Genomic DNA, 22995 nt, shown 5'->3' with positions numbered 1-22995 from the left:
TTAAATTTTAAGCTATACTTATAAGGCACCGTCTATCAATAAGACGACTATTTAACCTATGAATGAGACGCATTATTCAATAAGTTACGTTTCATATAATAATTTATATCAAATTTTTTTATTATGATATGAGTTAATTCAATTGTTGTTAACCTCTTAACCGAGCCTACCCCATAAATAAATTGTAAAAGCAAGTGCAAACTAGGAATTTACCCACACATTATAGAAGAAAACACACAATAATGGAAATCATATATCATCCACTACTACTAAATTACTCCTAAAAATAGTAGTTTGCTTAATTATTGTAATTAGTGTACCAGATTGATGACAGGCAGTGGTCCAATAGCACATGGAAACATGTTGCATAATCATAATTCATATGTCATTAAGAAATTGATTAATAAATCCATGAATCAGCTTATGAATCATCTACATAAAGGACACTAGATTCCACTCAATTAACTACTCCCTTTAATTTGATGTGCCCACAATAAATATTTTACTTCGTGAGAGAAACTTATAAATAATTTGTGATCTACTTAAAATATATTTATCTGAGATCTTGTTAAATTCGTCTCAATATATAGAATTTTGTTCAGTTTTACCCACTAAAATAAGGGTTTTATATAAAAATTAAGAAATTAATATTTATGTGTAAAAAGATCATTATCAGTTATAACCTTTTAAGATATTTGTGTAAAAGTTAATGAAGTATTGGGTAAGAAAAAATTAAGGGCACAATAGACAAATTTTTTACCAAATATATTAATGTATTAAGTAATTTGAAACGGTTAAATAAAAAAGTTTAGCTAGTATAATGGAATGGGTCGGGAGGTATATTTTTAGATATCGAACCCCAAACACATACATATACTTAAAAATTGTTTAAAAAGTAAATAAGAACGGATGAAAAGAGTAGTAATAATATTTCCTCCGTTCCACTAATTAAACTTGATATATTTGACTTTTCACAAAATTAAATGTGTTATTTTGATCATTTATATATTAAACTATGGACATCTAAAGATTATTAAAAGTTAATATTATGAAAATATATAAACTATTAAATAATTTAAACAAAATCCCACTTAACTATATTTTTTCTTTAACATTAACCGTAATATATAAATTAAGCTTAAAAGAATAATAATGTCAATAACTGTAATGTATTAAATATTGTATTTGTATTAAAATTCTAATAATAAAACTATTTAAATAGGAATATTATGAAATCTAATAACTCCCGGGAATCTTTCTAACATTGACCACCACCAAATTCTGCCAAACAAATTAATTCATACAGATAGTAGGGTTTGTATTTTTTAATGGCAACTTATCAGAAAAGAATTATAAGTGGGGGCTGAGTTCAACTCTGGCTTTTTGGACACATAATTGTCAGTTTCAGTTATTTAATTTGGGATTTAATCCACTTACTAAATTCAATAATGCTAAACCTACAAATTTAATTTGTAATTTAATATTTTACTCGTGATACGGTTTAATATGTGCTGAAATAATTCTAATTTACTAAAAAAAATAATAAAATATTTATTTGGTTTTAAAAATTTTTTTAGAATATAAATAATTTAGACTTGTTGACTCTTGGGTGCACTTGAAGTATGCAAAATTTACCATATGCTCCATCATATGAGGTTTTTGAATCAAAGCATGTAGAGTTATATTTATTCAACAAATAATTTTTGGATATATTTTAGCTTTAGATTTTCAACTCACTTTTGAATGAAACGAAAAGTATGACCATATTCGACTCGAAATAATAGGTATTTAAAAATTAAATTATATTGTCATTTGTCAAGATATGTACACATATTTAAGACCTGAAATCAACCTGATTAGAGATATTATACTTAAAACTGCTCTAATACAAAAAAATTCAAAATATATGTTCAAGTTATGATGAAGATCAAAAATTTCTCCGCATCAAACAAAGGAGACTACAAATATATTCTTGTAATTTGTATCCACCTTCATGAAAATCTCATAAAGAAAATGATATTCTCTATGTCTCAAAAAATTAATCTTATTTTTCTATTTAGTTCATTCCATTGAACTTGCCTCATTTTTATTTTTGACCTTAACATATAATTTTTCTTTACTTTTTATCCATATATTAATATTATTTTTCATCTCATCAGCACATAAACTTTTTCATAAATACATATTTTTATCACTTTTACTAAATTTTCTTGATTTACTATTCCTCATTTGTACTTGGGGCTATAAAAAGGATGGAGTATATATGAGCCTATAATTCTACGGGTCGGTTTGGATTTATCGGTGACTAAATATGCTCATAATAAACACGACGATCCAATCTTGTAACTAAAATGATTTAACCCGATTTTAAATATATATTTAATAAAATTGTTAAAACCAGACCCGAAATCGAGCTATGTGTGGCCGTCAGTTTTCAGTTATTTAAAGTGGGATGAATTGATATCCACTTGCCAATTTTAATGCTGCACCTGCAGTTGTCCTTTGGTGTTTCTGAATTCTGAAATAACACAATGCAAGAATACATTAAAAATTACTTTGTTTCACCGTTACATTAAACTTTTCATCCAATTTAATTTGTTATTTTAACCATTTATAAATCGAATTATACACATTTAAAATTATAAAAAGTTAATATTATAAAAGTATGCAATTAGACCATTCAAACAAAATTCTAATTGACGATACTTTTTTACACATTATCTGTAATATGTAAATAAACTTGAACGATAAATAGTGTCAATAATCGCAATATAGCAAGTATTTCAGAACGGAAAAAGTATATTTGTAATAATAAAACCTAAATTTTCTAACTTTTGCTTGAGGTACAATTGTCCAAGGGTGAGGTCTAAACCTAATAAGTTCAAACCTAATTAGTTTAAGTTTAGTCAAATCAGAAAATTTTGTTTATCAGTGGGTATCATTTATAACACATCAACCATCATTATTCTTTATTTATTTTTTCTCATGCACATTAATAACATATGCTCTTTTTGTAATACATTATTAATAAAGCACGTTAAATTTTTTGGATGATCTTAAATATTAATTTGTCTAATTCTTTCTTTAACAATACCCACCAAATTGAAGTATATCTTTTTCATCAACTTTTTCTTGGTATGCTTTATTGCTTTTCAATCAATTATCATACTATTGTGATTTGTGATCTATGAAATATACACTTTCATGCTTTTTTTGTTGTTTAGTATTTGTGATTATGCTATTATAATTAATATCTATATTAATAATTTTTATCGTGATCTAGTTGAAAAAAAAGAAAGATAAAAATTTAAAACATATATATTATTTATAAGTTTGTAGAAGTAATTGGTTTTGTAACAACCCGGCTTACCGATTGACTACGTAATACAGGTCATCACGGGTTTACTTATCCAAAGAACTCAAATCATAACTTGTGAAAAAAAAATCACGAGGTCTAAAACATAACTATAGCAACTAATCTTAAACCCAAACGTCTAAACCAAAGTTCAAAAGAATCATACAAATAACTATAAAAGTCCACAATAGTCAACATGACCAAATCTATTACACACTTACTAACACCCAACACAAAAACTACAACTCCTATGCATACTCAAATCCAACATATATTCCAAGAATACTCTAATCATCTCCGCTATCCTATCATTCCCGACTGGTACCAATGTGTAAACAATCTAAAAGACGAAAACAACATGGAGTCAGATTTAACTGAATGAGCAGAAGCAATCCAAAACAAATCAAACATGATAAATCAAAATAAAAGATTTAAAAGCAACATCGGTTTCCTAAATCTTTGTGCGCACTAGGAGTCTAGTTGATAGGAACATCCATAGCTCTAAGGCTATGTCACTCTCGGGTGAGACTAGTCAATATTTGAACGACAATTTACCTCAAAATAGGGGAGTAGGGAGACAACGCTCCTCTACTCCATCAATGACCAGCTCGTGAGCTCGATCCATTGACCATATAACAATATCAACATAATCAATCAATTACGAATCAGTTTCAGTAATTATAATTTTCAAAACAAAATTGATAAAACCATTTCAAACAATAGTCTCGCCAGACCCTTTTAAGTGACTGCTACTATTCACCTAAAGACGCTTCAAGGAGTCAAGACCAGTTCATTGCAGTTGACTAGAAGGGCTCATCGACGTAGTCATATCTAGAAGCATGACAAAAGAAATAGCGTCACAAGCGGGTGTTCGATGGTACCATACTAATGTATAACTCATTACATCTCCTTTTAAGACCACAGCTTAACCAAGAGTTATGCTAGCATTTCTAACCTTTAAAGAATTGTGCGTATTCTGACTCAAACTCCCAATATGTCATCCAATATAATAATCGTGAACTAAACTAGTTTACATTCTCTTAGCGATTACCTAATTACACAATAAGAATAGACATTCTAGATTCTAACCCACAATCATTAAAACACCTAAAAAAATCTCACAATCAATTCAAGAATATCAATTATCCAATACTTTATTATTAATAACCATATTCCACCAAATGTCGTAAATTCAATGTCCATCCATCTCATACTTGCATATCAAGATTCACAAGGATTTAAGGTTACACCAAGACCCTTAATCTATTAAAATGTATTTGATTAAACACAAAGGTCATTGTTCTTCCTACAATCATCAAGTCTCAAAAAAATCTAATACTTCATCCAAAAATATTTAATTATCTAACATTTAATCTTTACAAATATTCCTTTAATCCAATTCCAATCCTCACAAGACTCATCTAATTTGATTAACAAGTATATACGATAAATCTTGATTCAATCAAATAGTCTCATATTTGCAATAATTCTTGGTGAAAGACATGGTAAAATAATGAAATGACAAGAGAAAGAAAATGTATTGTTGTATTCAACAAACAAGCAAACAACAATGGCATTTAGGGTATATGCATTTTTCGAACACAGAAAAGCGATGGGGAAGAGTTGATCGTGCGAAAATTCAAAGGAAGAGAGTTGTTTGATTTAAAAATCAGGGAAAGGAGGAGAGAAAGATATACCTGCTGCTTCAAAAACCAATCGAAAGGAGTTGTTGTACGTTGAACCGAGGATTGCATTGAAACTTTTCATAAATCAATTGATAAGGTTGCGTTATACCTCTTTGGATTCAAAGAACACGAAGAAGAAAGAAGATGGTAAAAATGGTGTTGTACTAGACCAACAGAAATGGTGAGATTGAATTGACACGAGGAAGAAGAAAATCTTGAGGAAGAATGTGGTGCCATTTTTTATTGAAGTTTTTTCAAAACAAGGGGAAGGGTGTGAGGCGTGATTGAATTGGGGTTTAGGAACAAAAATGTGAAAGATGATGAATAGTGATAGTAGTATTGAAATCTGATTTTGATTTTTCTTTATTTATTTATTTTTTGAATTGAATCATAAAGTTACTAATAAGGCTCAGTCGTCTATTCTCTATTTTCTTCTAACTTTAACCCAAATAAATTTCTATTCTCAATATTTATTTTACGTTTTCTCAATTCTATAAATACTAATTTGTTAAATATTATAGCTTTTAATTCAGCGTCAATCATAACAAATTAATAAAATAATATAGTTATTATATTGCTAATTTTTTAGAATATTTGATAGTTTACATAGTATATCTAGATAGTTATTGATTTATTCTATACAAACCTCATTTTTCATAGACTTTCTTTTTAATTGCCTTCCTTAATATAAAAATATTTAAATAATATTATCCTCATACGTTATTTTATTTGAATAAAATTTATGTGAACTCAACTTACTTATCCAAAATTGCCTTTTGGAAATCATGAAGAAGTATTGGTAGATGTGTACTCCACTCTTTCTCATTGTTGTGATCTTTGTTTGATTCAATTAGAAGCAACATCATTTCTCCTCTTCTTTTTAGAGTTAAGATAATTAAAAAGTTCAAATTTAAAGTGATAGAGCATTATTTTTTTATCACAATTACTTCCTTTGCCCCTTTAATGAATTTGCACCGTATAACTTAAAAGGTTCTCGTATAGTTGAGTTATATTGTCAAGTTCAGCCCTACAATTTGGGAGTAAGAGGGACCTGTGCTCCTGGCCCATTCAAAAATTAAAAACGTATAATAATATATTTAGTAATTGCCTATAATTAATGTTTTGCCTCGAACCTCTTAGCTTATGATACAAATTCAAATGAAGGGTTTGAATGTACACGTTATGAATGCAAGCCCACATGAGTTGGACCATTTCATTTGACTTGCCCAACTTCGTTGGCTTTATTAGCTTGTGGAAGTTGTAAAGATAAACTAGTGCTCCTTTTCATTTCCGTACTTCTCAAGAGGAAGAAGAGATCAATTGAATCTTGAATATCCTTTAAATATCCTTTCTTTGGAACATAGAGGATATAGCTACACCTAATTTAGTGCCATGTGCAACATTACGGAATGGTTTGGAGTTCGCTTGATTGGTTTTTTGTACTTTTTCTAAATTTTTTTTTCAAATAAACACCAAGTATAATTAAAATATGTTATATTAATTGTTTAGATTACAGTATAAGTTGAGAGAAAAATGAGGTTATTTGAAAATCGAAGTCGAAATCTTACCTAAATAAAACGGAATTTACTCCAACTAAAAATCCAATTATCGTATTTCATATTAATTTTGAACAAGCATGTACTTGTAATTTTATAGAAAATTTGTAGGAAAATGCAAATTAGATAATGCAAGAAAGTATATTAGTTTTATCCACAAGAAAATAATTTCTCTAATGACAATTATATTTTTGAATAATTTGCGAATTACACTGTTAAAGTATAAGTCTTTTGCGAATAATAGTCTCATTGTCTATTTTTTTTGCGAATTACAATTATCAAAATATCAAAGTCTACGGCTTTTGTACCAAATAACATAATTTCGACCATTCGCATATTACTCTATATTTTTAAAAGATATTTAACGTTTGTTCTTTAGGTGCTTGGTATCTACATTAAGGCCTAAAGTCAAAGAGTTGGTGGTACTTTGAAACGCCTATTGTTGCTAGTTACTAGTTACTAGTTACTTCTACTTGGTAGCCAAGATGTTGGAGGTTGGACTGTATTTAATGAAGGTGTTAGTTTACATTAGTATAATGCTTAATTAGTATAATGCAAGGTAGTGGTGTTCATTCGAGTCATCAGGTTACTTCGAATCAGATGTTACGAGTTTGATTAAAATCAGAATTAGGTTTGTAATAATATTGATTTTTATATAACTATAATTCATTTTGAAATCGGGTCAAAATCGAATTCAATAACAAGGTGGGGTAAATATTAATTCATCGGATTTATTATAACATCTAATAGGAAGTACTCCCTCCGTTTCTTATGTTCTGCCCATTTGGAAGATTAAATTTATCCATGTGAGATCTCGTTAGATTCGTCTTAATGTATATTTTTTTATTATGTATTTTTTTGTAATATTTTATTATATATTTAAAGATATTGAGATTTAAATTTTACTTAAAAAACCGAGAACAAAAAGTAAACTAGAATAAAAAATAAAAAAAAAAAAAAAAAAAGAGAGTAATTAAAATGAAAGAGTTCAGTCAAAAATAAAGACAAGATAAGCCGTAAATTATGGAAATTGAAATGAGAGGATGCGAAAGAAAAGGCAGTTAACTTATCAGTTGTGCAATTCCCCGTCAAACACTTTGATTAAAAGTGTTCGCAATCGGAGTTGGTATCGACGTACACTGCTCTTATTTTCCTTTTTGCTCTTTTGATTAAATCTCATTTTGTCACTGACAATGACATCCTAAATGGACAACTCATACTACTGATAGTGGTTATCATATTCGGTGTATTTTATAAAATTTAGAAATAGAGTTTGAAAAAGATAAAATATGACAAATTATAATATTTGGTAAGAGGTTGCTGCCAAAGTAAACTACTTAAGTTGGAACATGTGATTTTTAATAAATTATTGAGTTTCGATCAATATGATTAATTTTTAATTGCTTTAAATCCTATGATTTTTGGTGAACAAACAAAAAGTGAATTCCACGTACCCATAACTTTTCTAGCTTCAATTTTTCACTTATTTATAGGATAGAATATTCAAAAAAAAAAAAAGTTTTGTTGATTTTTTTTGCTCTATAAATTAATATTCTAGTTGTGGTCATTGAAATGTCTGATCGACTGGCTTGTTATAATACCAATTTATTTCAGAAAAATCATTAAAAAATTGGTATCTTAAATAAATTATGTCTATCATTTTTTATTATATTATTATAATTAATTTTACGGACTCTTATAGTTAAAATTTAGCTAGGGTCCTATTTAACGAAAAGATAAAGAAAGAAAATAAAAATAGAATAATTGAAAGTGAGAGAGAAAATATTAGTGATTATTTCTTAACGTGTAAGAATTAGATTTTTTTTTAACTATAGAGAATGTGATCGAGAGATTCATGAAAAGTAAAATAGAAATTTTTTTTTAACTATCATTGTGATTGCTCTCAAGAGCATAAAATATATACACTAATTAGGGTTAATGAATACTGTTTGTATTGCTTTTTAATTACCATTACAGCTCCATTATATACACTAATTAGGAGTTTAACTAAGGAAATAATATAACTAGGAAATATATACTTGTCCTAATACATTTGCCTAAAAAAGGTAACAAAAATCTGAATATCCTCAGAATAATATATTTCCACACTCCCCCTCAAGTTAGGTTATAGGGTTTCCGATGCCTAACTTGGATAACGTAGTCTCGAAGGCTTTAGCTGAAACTCCTTTTGTAAGTATGTCAGCTAGCTGATCTTCTGATATCACGTGTGGAATGCTGATGATTTCCTTCTCCAATTTTTCCTTTATGAAGTGTCTGTCAACCTCCACATGTTTCGTTCGATCATGTTGGACCGGATTTTCTGAGATATCAATAGCTGCTTTATTGTCACAGAATAACTTGCATGCTTCTGTTGGTGGAAAGTCGAGTTCGTATAATAGTTTTCTTAGCCATAGGATCTCTGTTATTCCTTTTGCTACCCCTCTGAACTCTGCTTCTACACTTGATAATGCGACTACTTTTTGTTTCTTACTCCTCCAAGTAACTAAGTTACCCCCTACAAGGGTGAAGTATCCAAATGTAGATTTCCTACTATCTCGATTGCCTGCCCAGTCAGCATCTGTGTAAGCTACGAGGTCAAGGTGATGGTTTTTGCCAAAGAAGACTCCTCTATCACTCCTGCCTTTCAAGTATCTCAAGATTCTTACCACTGCTTCCATATGTGGGGTTTGTGGTAAGTACATGAATCGACTCATAACCCCAACTGCATATGATATGTCGGGTCTAGTGTGAGATATATAGATCAGTTTGCCCACCAGTTTCTGATACTTCTCCTTGTCAGTTGGTTCTTCTCCATGTGTTGTCTGGAGTTTTAGCGACGATTGGTGTTTCTGCTAGTTTACAGTCAAGCATACCTACATCTGGTAACAGATCTAAGACATATTTCTTTTGTTTGATGAAGATTCCCTTCTTGGACCGAAAAACTTCTATACCAAGGAAGTACTTCAAGTTCTCCAAATCCTTCATTTCGAACTCCATGAATAATTTTTTTTGAGCTCCTTTATCTCCCTCTCATTATTCCCAGTTATTACCATATCATCCACATAAATGATTAGACATCTGATCTGACCATTCCCTTTCTTCAAGAACAGCGTATGGTCGGAATGGCTTTGTTCATACCCAAATTTCTTCATTGATGTGGTAAACCTACTGAACCAAGCACTCGGAGACTGTTTCAAGCCATATAACGCCTTTTTAAGTCTACATCCTTCTCCTGGAGCAAATTCACCTGAAAAACCCAGTGGAGCATGCATATACACCTCTTCTTTGATCTTGCCATGTAGGAATGCGTTCTTTACATCGAACTGGTAGAGAGGCCAGTCTTTATTCGCAGCTATGGAGAATATAACCCTGATGGTGTCTATTTTGGCAACCGGAGAGAAGGTTTCGGAGTAATCAATCTCGTAAGTCTGTGTATACCCCTTTGCCACAAGGCGAGCTTTGTATCTCTCGATAGTTCCATCTGCATGATACTTTATTGTAAAAACCCATTTGCAACCTACTGGTTTTTTTCCTTTAGGTAGCATACACTTGTCCCATGTGCTATTTTTCTTTAAAGCCGAGATCTCATCTTCCATTGCTTCTTTCCACCTTGGGTTTCGGAGAGCTTCTTCAGTACACCGGGGCAAGGAACTTGAGTATAGACTGGCTTGGAATGCTACAGTTGTCTGTGCCAAGTTACTCATCTCTCGATTAACAGGATACAGAGATCTCTGTGATTCAAAATCTGGATCATACCTTCTTGGGGGAACACCTCTTTTACTCCTCGGAGGTAATTCATATCTGCAAGGGGAATTAACAATACCAGATATATCATCATTAGTTTGAGGCTCAGGTTCAGTTAATACCTCTTCTGGGTCACAGATAACCTCTTCATCATTAGATGCTTCAGACAAGGTAGGGGAGGCCTGAGGAGAAAGTAATACTATGTTTTCCAAAGCAATGTCTGTGGGATTACCTACTTGCTCTTTTGGGTTCAGATCATTAGTTGTAGAGTGTGTAAGCCAGCACAAGTCATCACATATAGTCTCCCCTTAGGACGAAGCTGGAAGTAAAAATAGGAGTGCTCAAAGAAATTACAATCCATTGTGGTATACAGTTTATTCTGAGTAGGATCAAAGCAGTGATATCCCTTTTGGTTAGTACCATAACCCACTAAGATACACTTAACAGCATGGGGTTCCAGTTTATTCCGAGCAAGTTTGGTAAATGAACATACACAACACACCCAAAGATCCGAGGGGATAAGGAGTGGAAAGAGGGAACAGTAGTGTGGGTACGAAGGGCTTCAAGGGGGGTTTTGAACTTAAGAGTTTTGGAGGGTAGTTTGTTTGTGAGGTAGGTGGCAGAGGCAATAGCTTCGAGCCAAAAATAAGATGGGATATGGGCTTCAAACATAAGGGCTCGACCCATTTCAAGGAGAGTACGATTCTTTCTTTCAGCTATGTCGTTTTGTTGTGGTGTGTGAGGAAAAGAAGTTTGGTGAATGAGGTCATGGGTGGTGAAGAAATTTTCCATATGTTGGTTCATGTATTCCCCCCATTGTCGGATCGAAGTATCTGAGGTTTAGTTTTAAATTGCGTGACAATCGTATTATAGAACTTGACAAAAACATCAAAAACCTCAGATTTGTGTTTCAAGAAATATATCCAACACATTCTAGTATAATCAACAATAAACGAAACAAAACATGAATAACTTTGTTTACTAAACTTAGGAGCGGGGCCCTAAACGTCAGAATGTATCAAAACAAAAGGTTCACTGCTATGATTAGAACTAGGAGAGTAAGAATGTTTGTGACTTTTTGCAAGGACACAAGCTTCACAATCCAAGACTACATTACTTTTAATTAATGACGGAAAATACGTTTCAGATACCTTAATGATGGATGTCCTAGACGTCGATGCCAAGTCCATAACTGATGATCAGAGAACCCATGAGCAAGCAAAGTGTAACCCGTTTGAATCGCCTCGTCCACATAGTACAAACCATCTTGTTCAGTACCACGTTCCATAATCTTCCATGTCTGAGCATCCTGCACAACACAACCAGAAGAAGACATAAGCACAGTACATTTTAATTCCCGAGTCAGCTGGCTAATAAACAACAACTTATGAGATAAGCCAAGAATTAAAAGTCAATTGTTAATTTTGAGAGAGGGAGAAATGGTAACGGGCCCAGATTGATCAACACTCACACACTCCCCATTAGTCGTTTGAATGTAGGTGCGGGTTTTTGGATTAGTGGATAAAAGATCACAAGGGTCAAAAGTCATAGTATCGGTGGCCCCGCAATCAAATATACATTGGGATGAAAAACAAGGTTTACACAAGAGACCAAGTTTATGGGTGGATTTATAAATGGGCCGGTTGTTATTTGTGGGCTTAGGGTTGTGGTATAAATGAGCGGGATTGGGAGTGTTTTGAGGACTGTGTTGCTTCTAGACCCTTCCCCCTTTCTCTCTCTTCTGGTCCGTCTCCTTTTCTCTGTTCTGTTTCACCTTCGACGCCATTATTGCCTTCCTTTGTCTTTGTGTAGTGGGTTGGTTCACTGGTGGGAGGGGGAACGCCGATGACCAAGTTAGCCTTGCCGCCGGTTCTAGCTGACTGAACCTTGGTGGTGGCTTTCCTTTGCCGGTGTTCTTCCCACCACTCCGAGAAGCCGATTAACTTGAAACATCCTTCCTTTGTGTGACGGCTTCCTCCACAGTGACTACATCTCTGGTGAGTTTTGTCCTCCATATCACGCCGGAATGAGGCATCCGACCGGCGTTTAACGGCCAACCCTCTCCCTATTTCTGAGAGAATTTTTCCCGGTGATGAAGTGTGGGTCATAATCCCACGCCTTGAGATTTCACGCCTAATTGTAGCATAGGCCATTTCAACTGTTGGGAGTGGGTCTTTATTTAACAAATCTCTTTTTTTGTCAAAAGTGTCGTGAATCTCGGCCAAAAACTGGAATAGTCGTTGCTTTTGAATGAAAGTGTTGAAGATTGTGATATCTTCAGCATGTATCATCGGATTCGATTGTCGTCGGTCTATTTCCTTTCGAATTGTGGTTAGTTTTCCATAGAAGACCTCCAAAGGGTCTTGATTCTGTTTTAAACTGTTGGCTTGAGAACTCAGATCAAAGATCTAGAGTTCGTCCCTTCCACTGCTCAATAGGACTTCAATCCCTCTCCATAAGTCCCTTGCAATTGTGTAGTCTAAGAACTAGTTTATGAGGTCGGTGTCGATATTTGAAATAATCCAGGACAAAACTATAGAGTCTTTTTGCTTCCATGCTCTGTAATATGGATCCGAGATGCTAGGAGGATCGTCTATGATGTGACTGAGACGTCCCCTGCATTCTAAAGCGATTTGCATCATTTTACACCAAGTTGTGTAATTTTGGTAAGTTAGTTTTCCGGCCAATTTCAGTTCTGATGATATAGTTTCGAGGGTTGTGTTTGGTTTGTGCATCTGTTGAAACAGTTTGAGCATTTGTTCCATCTGTTCCATGGTTATGAGTTGTTTTGGGTCGGTTTCTGCCATTGTTCCTGGTGAGATTGTTTAAGGTAAATGATGATAACCAACGGTGTTGCCGATCTCGGAAAACACCTTTAGCTCTGATACCATGAAGAATTTAAGACAGCGGAATTTAAGACAGCGGAATTTAGGGTTAATGAATACTGTTTGTATTGCTTTTTAATTACCATTACAGCTCCATTATATACATTAATTAGGAGTTTAATTAAGGAAATAATATAACTAGGAAATATATACTTGCCCTAATACATTTGCCTAAAAAAGATAACAAAATCTGAATATCCTCAAAATAATATATTTCCACAAAAATAATTTTATTTTTTAAGTTTATTTTGGATATTTTACTACTCACTTAAGGTTAGTACTTAATATATTTTATTTTGAAAGCTAAGATAACATTATTAACATCTTAGAGTCACGGGAAAACCTTATATAATAGGTTCAAAACTCTACCACTAATAATGAACGGAGAAACAACATTCGAAATATACTCATATTTTTATGTATTTATATCAGTCCTAAAAATAGATATTTGTCTATGCTAGAGAAAAATATTAAACAAAGTCGAAATCTGATGATCTTAAAGTGGAAGTCGAATTATAAAATTGGATTCAAATCGAGTCGAAAATCTTTTCATCGGGGTTGAATCATAAAATTTTTTCTCGAATCCAACTGAATTCGAAGTGAATTGTAATCCTATTAGGACAATAAGTAAGGTCCACTTAAAAGTATCTATCAAAAATTAATTAAAAAAGTATAATAATAGTAACGGAGACAATGGTGATATTTTTCTTCGTGCCTTTTAGATTGCAAGTTGTAACTAATAAAGTTGGCATAAAAATTAAAAAATGATTAGACAATTTAAATTGTATAGACAATATTAAAAAAGAGTGTGGATGAGAATATTAAAACGGTGGAAGCATATTGATAAAAAAATTATAATTGAATAATATATATAAACTAAAATGAAAAATATGATAAAATCATAAAATTATGAAAAAAATTGAATACCGTTGGATCATTTTCTATCTTGATTCGTCACACTCGTCTTGCATCTATTCTATTTTTGGACTATGGTGGTAGTCGGTGTGGCTTAACATTTTCTTTTAATCTAATCCATAAATTTTAATTCTTTAGTGTCATCGACATAATTTTCTTTCTTTTTGTTTATTATTAAATATTTATTTTTATTTTCTAGAAAAACACAATATTTTTCTTTGCTATTAATTCAAAGATAGAAAATTGTACTTCCTCCATTCTACTATACTTGTTATATTTGACTTTTTACGCGGTTTAATACTTTAATGTGTTATTTTGATTATTTATAAATTGAAATATGCAAATTTAAAAAATTATAAAAAGTTAATATTATAAAAGTATGCAATTAGACGATTTAAATAAAATCTCATTTAACAATATTTTTTTTCTTACGCATTAGCCGTAATATATAAAATAAACTTAAATGATGAATGGAATCAACTTCGGTCATGCAGCGATAAGTGATAAGTTAAAAAAAGTGGGTAAAATGAAGAAGCAACCCACATGGATGGACCTAATCGAGGACTGACCGTATGTTGTGGAGCGGACAGATAATTAAAGGACGTCAACCACCACATGGGCTGTTTTATGATATGTTATTTAACTGATCATAACTTCCATATTCCAACTTCCAACATCTTGCCATGGCAGTTAAGCTTCTAAGGTACTACCATCACCACGTGTTTTTTTTTTTTCAACATTCAAATATTTTGTGATGCTATGTTTGAGAGTCATGATTTAATTTGAAAATTTTAAATTAGTTTAAATTTATTGTTTAGCAAATTTAAAAATTTTAAATTTGGATTTAGATCAAATTCAACCATTACTTTTAAAATTGTTGTAGTTGAGAATTTGAAAATGACTACCCAAACCTTGTCATTCTCAAATTATTCATTTATAATTTCATAATTGAAATCCATAATTTGAAATGAAATACTTATTCCGAAACACTAGTCGCTCGGATCATCGGATTGATTTTAGGTTAGTTGTTTTAGGTCAGTTTAAAATCGAGTTTTGTGTTCATATTATTTGTTACATAATTGTATTATATCATTTCTAAAGACGAACAAATTAAATTCGATTAAAATATCATATAAATTTAAGATCACCAAGTATACTTTAGAAGTGGCTATTAAAATCCACTCAACAATTCAATATTCCCTTTCATGCGGCTCCTTAACAAACTTTTCCTAAATTTTATGATCAAATTATATTCTATGATGCTTCATACTGACTAAATTTCACAATGGGACAATTTTATTTTTATTTTCTAATTTTAATTCCTCCTAAGATAGAAATTAAGTGGAAAAATGGAGCATATAGACTCATGGACATTGTTGTGTCCTTTCACGGTTAATGCCTATCACTTTCAACCATTATATAATATGAAGTACAATATTAAAATTCAAAGGTTTCTTTCACTAAAATGCAAAAGTAAATCTTTGTTTGTGTATCATTATTTTGGATATTTCATTTAAAGTTTTTGTTTTTCCAAACAAAATAAAATACTAATCATCATTATCATAATTAATATATTTTATTCATAAAAAAATATAATTAGAGTTTGAAAAGGAAAAAAAAACGACAACTCATAGAAAAAATTCACTAAGAATTGAATAAATGTCCTTACAAACTTAAAATGATACGATCTCAAATAGGGCAAACAATAAGAGGTAAAATTAATAAAAATAGTAGGTTGTATCTTTTAGGTATTGGTTTGATGAAATAAAAATCTATAATTCCAAATTAGTGTTTAGATAAATTCAACAAAATATTAAAAAAATTTAATCATACAATGATTTAATTATTTACTACTCCATATGCAATTGATTAAATTTTGTTAATAATAAATGATATCATATAGGGGTGTACTCTTATGTGTTTAATGAGTAAGTATCTTGTTTGAGATAATAATTAGATTAGATTCTTTTGGTATCTTTATATAGATTTAAATTCCTTGATATGAAAATAGAAAATTAAATCAAATATTTTTATTCAAAAGTTAGGGAGGTTGGATGATCATTATCATTTAGTAGCAAATCATTTTATAAGAAAATAACTTTATTAGATTCCTTTTTAAAGCAAATTATATTTTTACATAATCAAAAGCAAAAAAAAAAAAAAAAAAAAAAAAAATCATGGCCATATTCTAGAACTCACCGTACCAAGATTCCATGTACTGTCAAGTGTCTACTGATACTTCTATAAGCTACTCCTATTTCCACAAAATTATGATGATTCACAAGCAAAGCACAAAATAACAAAAAAAAAATATTTAACTACTAAAGGCATGCTTGTATTGGGTGTAAATATTTAAAGGGGTAAAAAAATCAAAGTAAGAAAACATAATTGATAAATGAGAAATTAGTGAAATTTGATTGTTGTAAAGGTGAAAGAATGGTTGCAAGATAATGAAAAATAAAAGGAGTTCTCAATTTTTTGAATAAATATTTATCCTAGGGGAGGATGGGAGATGTATTACCTCCATAACACGGAAAATCATCTTCTTTTTCCTTTGTTGTTTTTATTTCATGTTTATTTTACTTTAATAACAACTATCTCAACTACTTAAAATTCATTTCTATTTGCTTCCGTTTCATTAATTTGACTTTATTTTCCGTAAATATTTACACTCAATCTAAGCATGTACTAATAAGAAAATCATTCCTTTTCTTGTTAAACTTATTTTTTTCTTTTCAACTAAATTATTTATAAAGTTATCCCTTATTTTGCGATATTTTTTTTCATCAAAATCTACTTATTTTATCTTTATAGAGAATTAGAGATTGAGTAATTCATTCTCGACAAATTATTATATTATAGTATTAATATGTAATCAATACGTTTAATTGTGGAGCTACGTATAAATTTGTGGGGTGAAATGACCATTTGACCCCACTTAAATATATGTATTTCAATGTTTTAAATTAAAGTACATGAAATTCTTTAATATTTTTGTATGAAATTGACTTCTTAACTACTCTAAAAGTTTATAAGCATTTTCTTTAATGGGTATAAATTGTGATCAATCAGACTCTAATTAGTTATTATGAGCACGATGTACCGAATGGTGAATAACCGAATGTAATGATAATGGCTCAGTAAATATCAAACTTAATTTTTATTCAAGCATTCTCTTAACGGCTCATTTGGTTAGTAATATTAAATAGTGGTAATGAAAATGAATTATAGTGTAAAATTTCATCAAAAGTTTTATAACATTCCCATGGTAATGAGACTTTTATTACAAAAAAGTTTTTTTGTTTACAAAGTTCTATTACCACCTAATACTATATCTCCCAATAATAATACAATCTCTCCCAATGGTAATGCATTAGAATGAATTCTTTGAAGAAAATGAGATGATTGAAGTATGACAAACATGACCATCATGGCCCGTTTGGTAGGTGGTAATAAACGGTGGTAATGGGAATGAAAAACTAGTGTAATTTTGGTTGAAAAATCTCTTGATTACCTTGATGGTTATGCTTGTTCAACTTCAATCATTTCATTTTCTTCATGAAATTCATTCCAATGCATTACCTTTAGGAGAGGTGATATTAGGTGGTAATGAAAATTTATAAATAAAAAAAACATTTTTGTGATCAAGGTTTCATTACCATGGGAATTATATGAAACTTTTGATGAAATTTTACACTATAAATCATTCTCATTACCACTATTTAATACCATTAATCAAACGAGCCGTCAAGGTAATCAAGAGATTTTTCAACTAAAATTACACTAATTTTTCATTTCCATTACCATTATTTATTACCACATATCAAACGAGCTATAAAAGTTCTTTTTCTACAAGAGTATAAAAGTATAACCCATCGCATATCCTACAATATTGTTCAAAAGTACTTTTGTAAACGAACAAAAATATACAAGGGGAGATTCCTTCTCTAAGTAGAACAAAAATATACAAGGGGAGATTCCTTCTCTAAGTAAACCAATAATTGAAAATCCAAACAAATATACCAATAGAATTTCACGAGGACCCAAGATAATAAGCTAGTTGTGGTATATAATAATAACCTAGCAATCTAGCATAATTGTTTTGAATTAATGTCCCATGAAAAAGTAGGAAACAAGAAAAAGATATATGGCCCATAAAAGTACCTGCTAATTGTACAAAACTCTAAATTAGCCATATTTTTAAATAGATGAAAATTAGACATATTTCATTACTCCACATTATATTACATCCACAAAATTGCACATTAAATAATAAAAAAAAAGAAAATCTCTCAAATTTGCCTCCATTTTTACTCTACAAAAACAAAGGGGCAAAATGGGAAACATAGTGCTTAGTGGAGGCCTTATTAATTCATCTTTGATGATATCTAATTTATGCTGCTCATAAAAACTACACTAGGACTTGAAAGTTGAGACTCTATTAATCACTAATTACTAACTAACAATTAATTTACATTTAACATTTTGTTCTTTCCATAGAAAACACCAAATACATCAATGGTGCTAGTGTTATCCTATTGTTGCCTTGTCTTCAAATCATTCTTCTCTTCCTGAATAAGTAGCATTAGCTCTCATTTCTTTTACTTTTGGATTTTTTTGCTTTTTTTGGGATTTTTTGTGATTTTCCTTTTTTTTTTTTTTGTTTTTATGGAGAAGAATCTGGAACCATCCATCCACCATTGAACTTCATCTTGATCCCCAATTATTTCTCCTATTACAAACACTCCTTCAAAGTTACACAAAATTTGTACTAATTGTTAAATTTCATGTCATTCCTCCATTTGTAACCCATGGATGCCCTGAAAAAACATATTCAAATTCCATCAAGTCAAATTTATCTCCCAAAAACTGCAAAAATTACCCACCTAAAAGAGTAAAATCAACAAAAACTTCAAGAAGTTAGGTAGAAATTGACTTACTTAGAACTTGTTCAGCAGAAAATCTGCGAGAAACATCTTTACAGAGCATTTTCCTCAACAAATCCTTAGCTTCAGATGAAATTGACCGGAATATTTTAGTAGGAAATCTAAGATTAGCACGAAGAACAGCAGCAAAAGTTTCTTCAACAGATTCACCATAAAAAGGAGGAACACCACCCAACATTATATACAAAATTACACCAGCACTCCATACATCAATCTTCTCATTATACTCTCTTCCTTCTAACACTTCTGGTGCTACATAATATGGAGTTCCAACTATTCCACTCATTAATTCTCTCCCTTCAACACCTCCAAACCACTCAGCTGACCCAAAATCACACAATTTCACCCTATTTCTCGAATCAAACAATATATTCTCCGGCTTTATATCCCTGTGTAAACGAAAAACGATCCAGTTAGCAAGACTTACTCAAATACGAAAATATTTCTGGCTTTTTCCAACAGATTAAGATCAAAAACTAGGTTTTCAGTTTTCACCTGTGAGAAATATAGTTACGATGACAGTGACCAATAGCTTCAATGATCTGAGTAAAAACAGAGCAAGCGTCTGGTTCAGAAAAAGGAGCAGAAGAAACCATACGATCATAAAGCGTAGATTCTTTACAAAGATCAGTAACAATCAAAAGATGATTATCTGAATCAAACATATCATGGATCTGAAGAATGTAAGGATGAGGAGCAAGAATCTGAAGGATTTTAGGCTCTTTGTCAAGACACTGACGATCAGTTTCGTCGTCAAGAAGCAGGCGTTTATCGATGGATTTGACGGCGAAAGATGAAAGAGAAGAAGGGGAAAAACAACGGTAAACGATACCGAATCTTCCTCGGCCGATCTCCTCGCAAAATTGGTATTGATTTTTGAAGGTCTCACACATTTCTCTGAGTTTTGTTCTTTGGGTGTGGTTCTTTGAGGAGTTTTGAAGGGGATTAATGTTCTTTTATAAGCGGTTTGATAAGCGATGAAAATTGTGGGTTTAATTATTGGTAGTTTGTTTTTATGAGGGGAATATTCTTTTAGTTGTGGTTTTTTATGCTTAGGGTAATTTGGGTATATTACACTACTAGTGCCACTAGGGAGTGTAATCAATGCAATGGGTTTTGTAACTTGTAACTTACTTAAAAGTTAATTTGATCTGCTAATTTAAATTAAAATCTAATTTAAAATTGATACTTTTTACTCTAAGTAAATTGGTCGATCTCATTTGATATTTTTATTAAAATCTTAGGTTAAGATTAAAATTTAAAATCTAAAACAAATATGTATAATTTATTTAATTAAAAGTGTATCTCAAAAGATATTTATTTATTATTTTATATTTTTGATTGTAAATATAAAATAAATAACTCATTAACTAAAAGTTTTAATATTGTCTATTATATGAAATTTTTTTAATTACTATATTAATCCATACTTTTTGAATTAAAATTTATACTCTCTGTATTTCAGTCTCTTTGTTTTATTTGATTTTTTAATCTTATTCACAATTCATTTTAATTAGTAATTTATGTTTAGTATATAGGTTAAAACATAGTCAATTGAAATCCTATTCCCTTATGTAAAAGTATTAGCATTATTTACGGGAAGAAGGTTAGTTGAAATTAAAAACTGGAAACGGCAGTATGCCATGACTAGCCAGCAGCTGTGGTGAAGCCAAATGTCGAGTAGTGGGGCGGCATTGGCATGACTTAAAGAAGTTGTACGTTTTGTATACGGTGCCCAATCTTTATGCCCCACATGCCCCCTTCATTTCCATCACTTTTCTCTTTCTCTGCTTATACTTTACTCGTCTCTCCAACATTTTATTACTTTTTTTAAATATATTACTTTTCGCAAATTTTTGTGAGAGATCATCTTCAATTAAATCGGCCTATTATATATTTTTTAAAATTATTATAAGTAGATATTTAGAATGATATAAGTAAACATTTAAGATATTAAAAGTAGGCATTAAAGATACGGTAAGTAAGCATTAAGAATAATGTAAGTAGAAATTAAGAATACGATAAGTAGGTTATAATAATCATATCTTTAGATTATTTTTTAATAATCAAATATTTGTCATTAATTAGCTATAAATAATCAAATCTGTCTTATTTTGTTTGAGCATATTCTATTATTACTAATTACTCCTATCTATTCATCTTAAGTGTTTCATTTACTTTATAGATTCTATTCAATACACTTATTAAATCCTTAATACTCCATATCTAATTATGTATAATTAAAACTTACAAAAAGTTGATATTAATAAACTTTATATTAAAACGAATTAAATAAAATCCCACATGACTATATTTTAACTTATAGATTGAGAATATACAATTAAGAGTGATAGATGAATAGTCTTCTAAAAATAAATAGAACAGTTAAGGTGAATAGGAGGGAGTATTAAGATATGTAAAGGGTAAATGTTTGGCAAAAGTTAGATTATTAGGAAATAATCTAATGGCAAAATCATTCACAGCGGATGGCCACAAATTTGAATAATTAATGTTAATTTTTTCTTTTTAGTTTAAATTTGACTACGGATGGATGAAAATTAGGATTATTCACAGCACATGAATAAAAATTTGATAGCATTTAAATTATTAAAAATTATATTATTAATGTTGCTAATAAAAACATATATACACAAGTAATAATTACTAAAATATAGATACTTATTAGTTTATTCATATTCGTAAATAATTTCTATAGTAAATTAATACTCTGCAATATAGTTATTGACTTATATATTATTAAGTATGTAAAATATTTGATATTTTACTTATGTTAGCAATCATAATCATGATAAATGGTAGTCTCATAGCCATTTGTTAAATGCATTAAAATTAGTGAATGTTAAATTTTAATTTGGATCCTAATTTAAATTACATCTAAAAATGGTATTTTATTTTAAAATTTTATCATAGAATATCTTTTTTTAGACTCAATTTTTTTAATGAATATCAAAACATAATTTTTGAGTTGATAAATGAGATGATACATGATTAAAGGATTTTTACATAAAATAAATTTATTAAAATGATGCTATCACTATCATTATGTGAACTTATTTCAAAACTTTTTGTAAATTTAATAGTATCTTTATTTGTAAAAGAATTTTTTTGAATTATATAGGTAATATTTTTTGGGAAAAATTACCTAGAATAATCCAATTTATTTGTGATTGTCCTACAATAATCTCACCTATTGATTAACCATGAATAATCCCAACTTTGAGGGGTATTTTACTAGAGTAAACACGGTGACTGGCTGGCTTGCTATAAAAAATTTAATTTTTTTTTAAAAAGATAAATTAAAATAAAATGTCAAAAAAATGTTTAAAAAATTATGACTTTTTTTATTACTTAGAATTTTGTATGTAAAATTTAAAATTTTTTAATTAATTTTAAATTAATTTACAGTTTACTTTTTTGGTGAATTACCTACTATATCAGGTCATAAAGTTACCCAAGTTTACTCTAAGCAAATACCCCTCAAAATTAGGATTAATTATAGTTAATCAATATGTGGAATTATTGTAGGAAAATCATGAATAGGTTAGATTATTCTAGGTAAATTTTCCTATTTCTTTGCTAATTGTGTTTATTGCGATAAATAAAAATCTTAACATTGCCTTTTAAAATCTGTTTATTAGGTAATTTTGAAAATATATCAATAGAAATCATAAAAATTGCATGTAATTTATATATTTTTATACTAATAACTCTGTGCATTGCACAAATTTTATACTCCCTCCTATTCAGCCTAAATATACCATTTGACTTTTCACACTTGTCGAGGCAACATTTTAACCTTTAATATCTTAAATTATTCTTAATTAAAATTTATAAAAAGTTGATATTAATAATCTTTGTATTGAGACAAATTAAACAAGATCCCACATG

At 30.1% G+C, this 22995-nt stretch overlaps 1 protein-coding gene across 1 annotated transcript; it reads right to left on the bottom strand.

Moving 5' to 3' along the window:
- Positions 1–18782: 18782 nt before the first annotated feature.
- LOC130818144 (phosphoenolpyruvate carboxylase kinase 1-like) lies at positions 18783–20242 on the bottom strand. The gene is made up of 3 exons (XM_057684201.1): positions 19582–20242; positions 19081–19475; positions 18783–18960 (listed from the first exon to the last, which is right to left on the bottom strand). The coding sequence occupies exons 1-3, from the start codon at positions 19977–19979 to the stop codon at positions 18926–18928; spliced, it is 828 nt and encodes a 275-aa protein (XP_057540184.1). The 5' UTR covers positions 19980–20242; the 3' UTR covers positions 18783–18925.
- Between the last annotated feature and the right edge of the window lie 2753 nt (positions 20243–22995).

The sequence above is a fragment of the Amaranthus tricolor genome, chromosome 7 (assembly GCF_026212465.1).
Source record: "Amaranthus tricolor cultivar Red isolate AtriRed21 chromosome 7, ASM2621246v1, whole genome shotgun sequence".
NCBI classification, from domain to species: Eukaryota; Viridiplantae; Streptophyta; class Magnoliopsida; order Caryophyllales; family Amaranthaceae; genus Amaranthus; species Amaranthus tricolor.
The sequence above is the reverse complement of the archived record's forward strand: the minus strand, read 5'-3'. Positions and strand labels throughout refer to the sequence as shown.

Coding starts and splice junctions, on each gene's coding strand:
- LOC130818144 (XM_057684201.1), bottom strand. CDS start 19,979: ATGTGTGAGACCTTCAAAAATCAATACCAATTTTGCGAGGAGATCGGC. Junction 19,476..19,581: donor CGTAACTATATTTCTCACAG/GTGAAAACTGAA, acceptor TCGTTTACACAG/GGATATAAAGCCGGAGAATA. Junction 18,961..19,080: donor TTCTGCTGAACAAGTTCTAA/GTAAGTCAATTT, acceptor ATGTTTTTTCAG/GGCATCCATGGGTTACAAAT.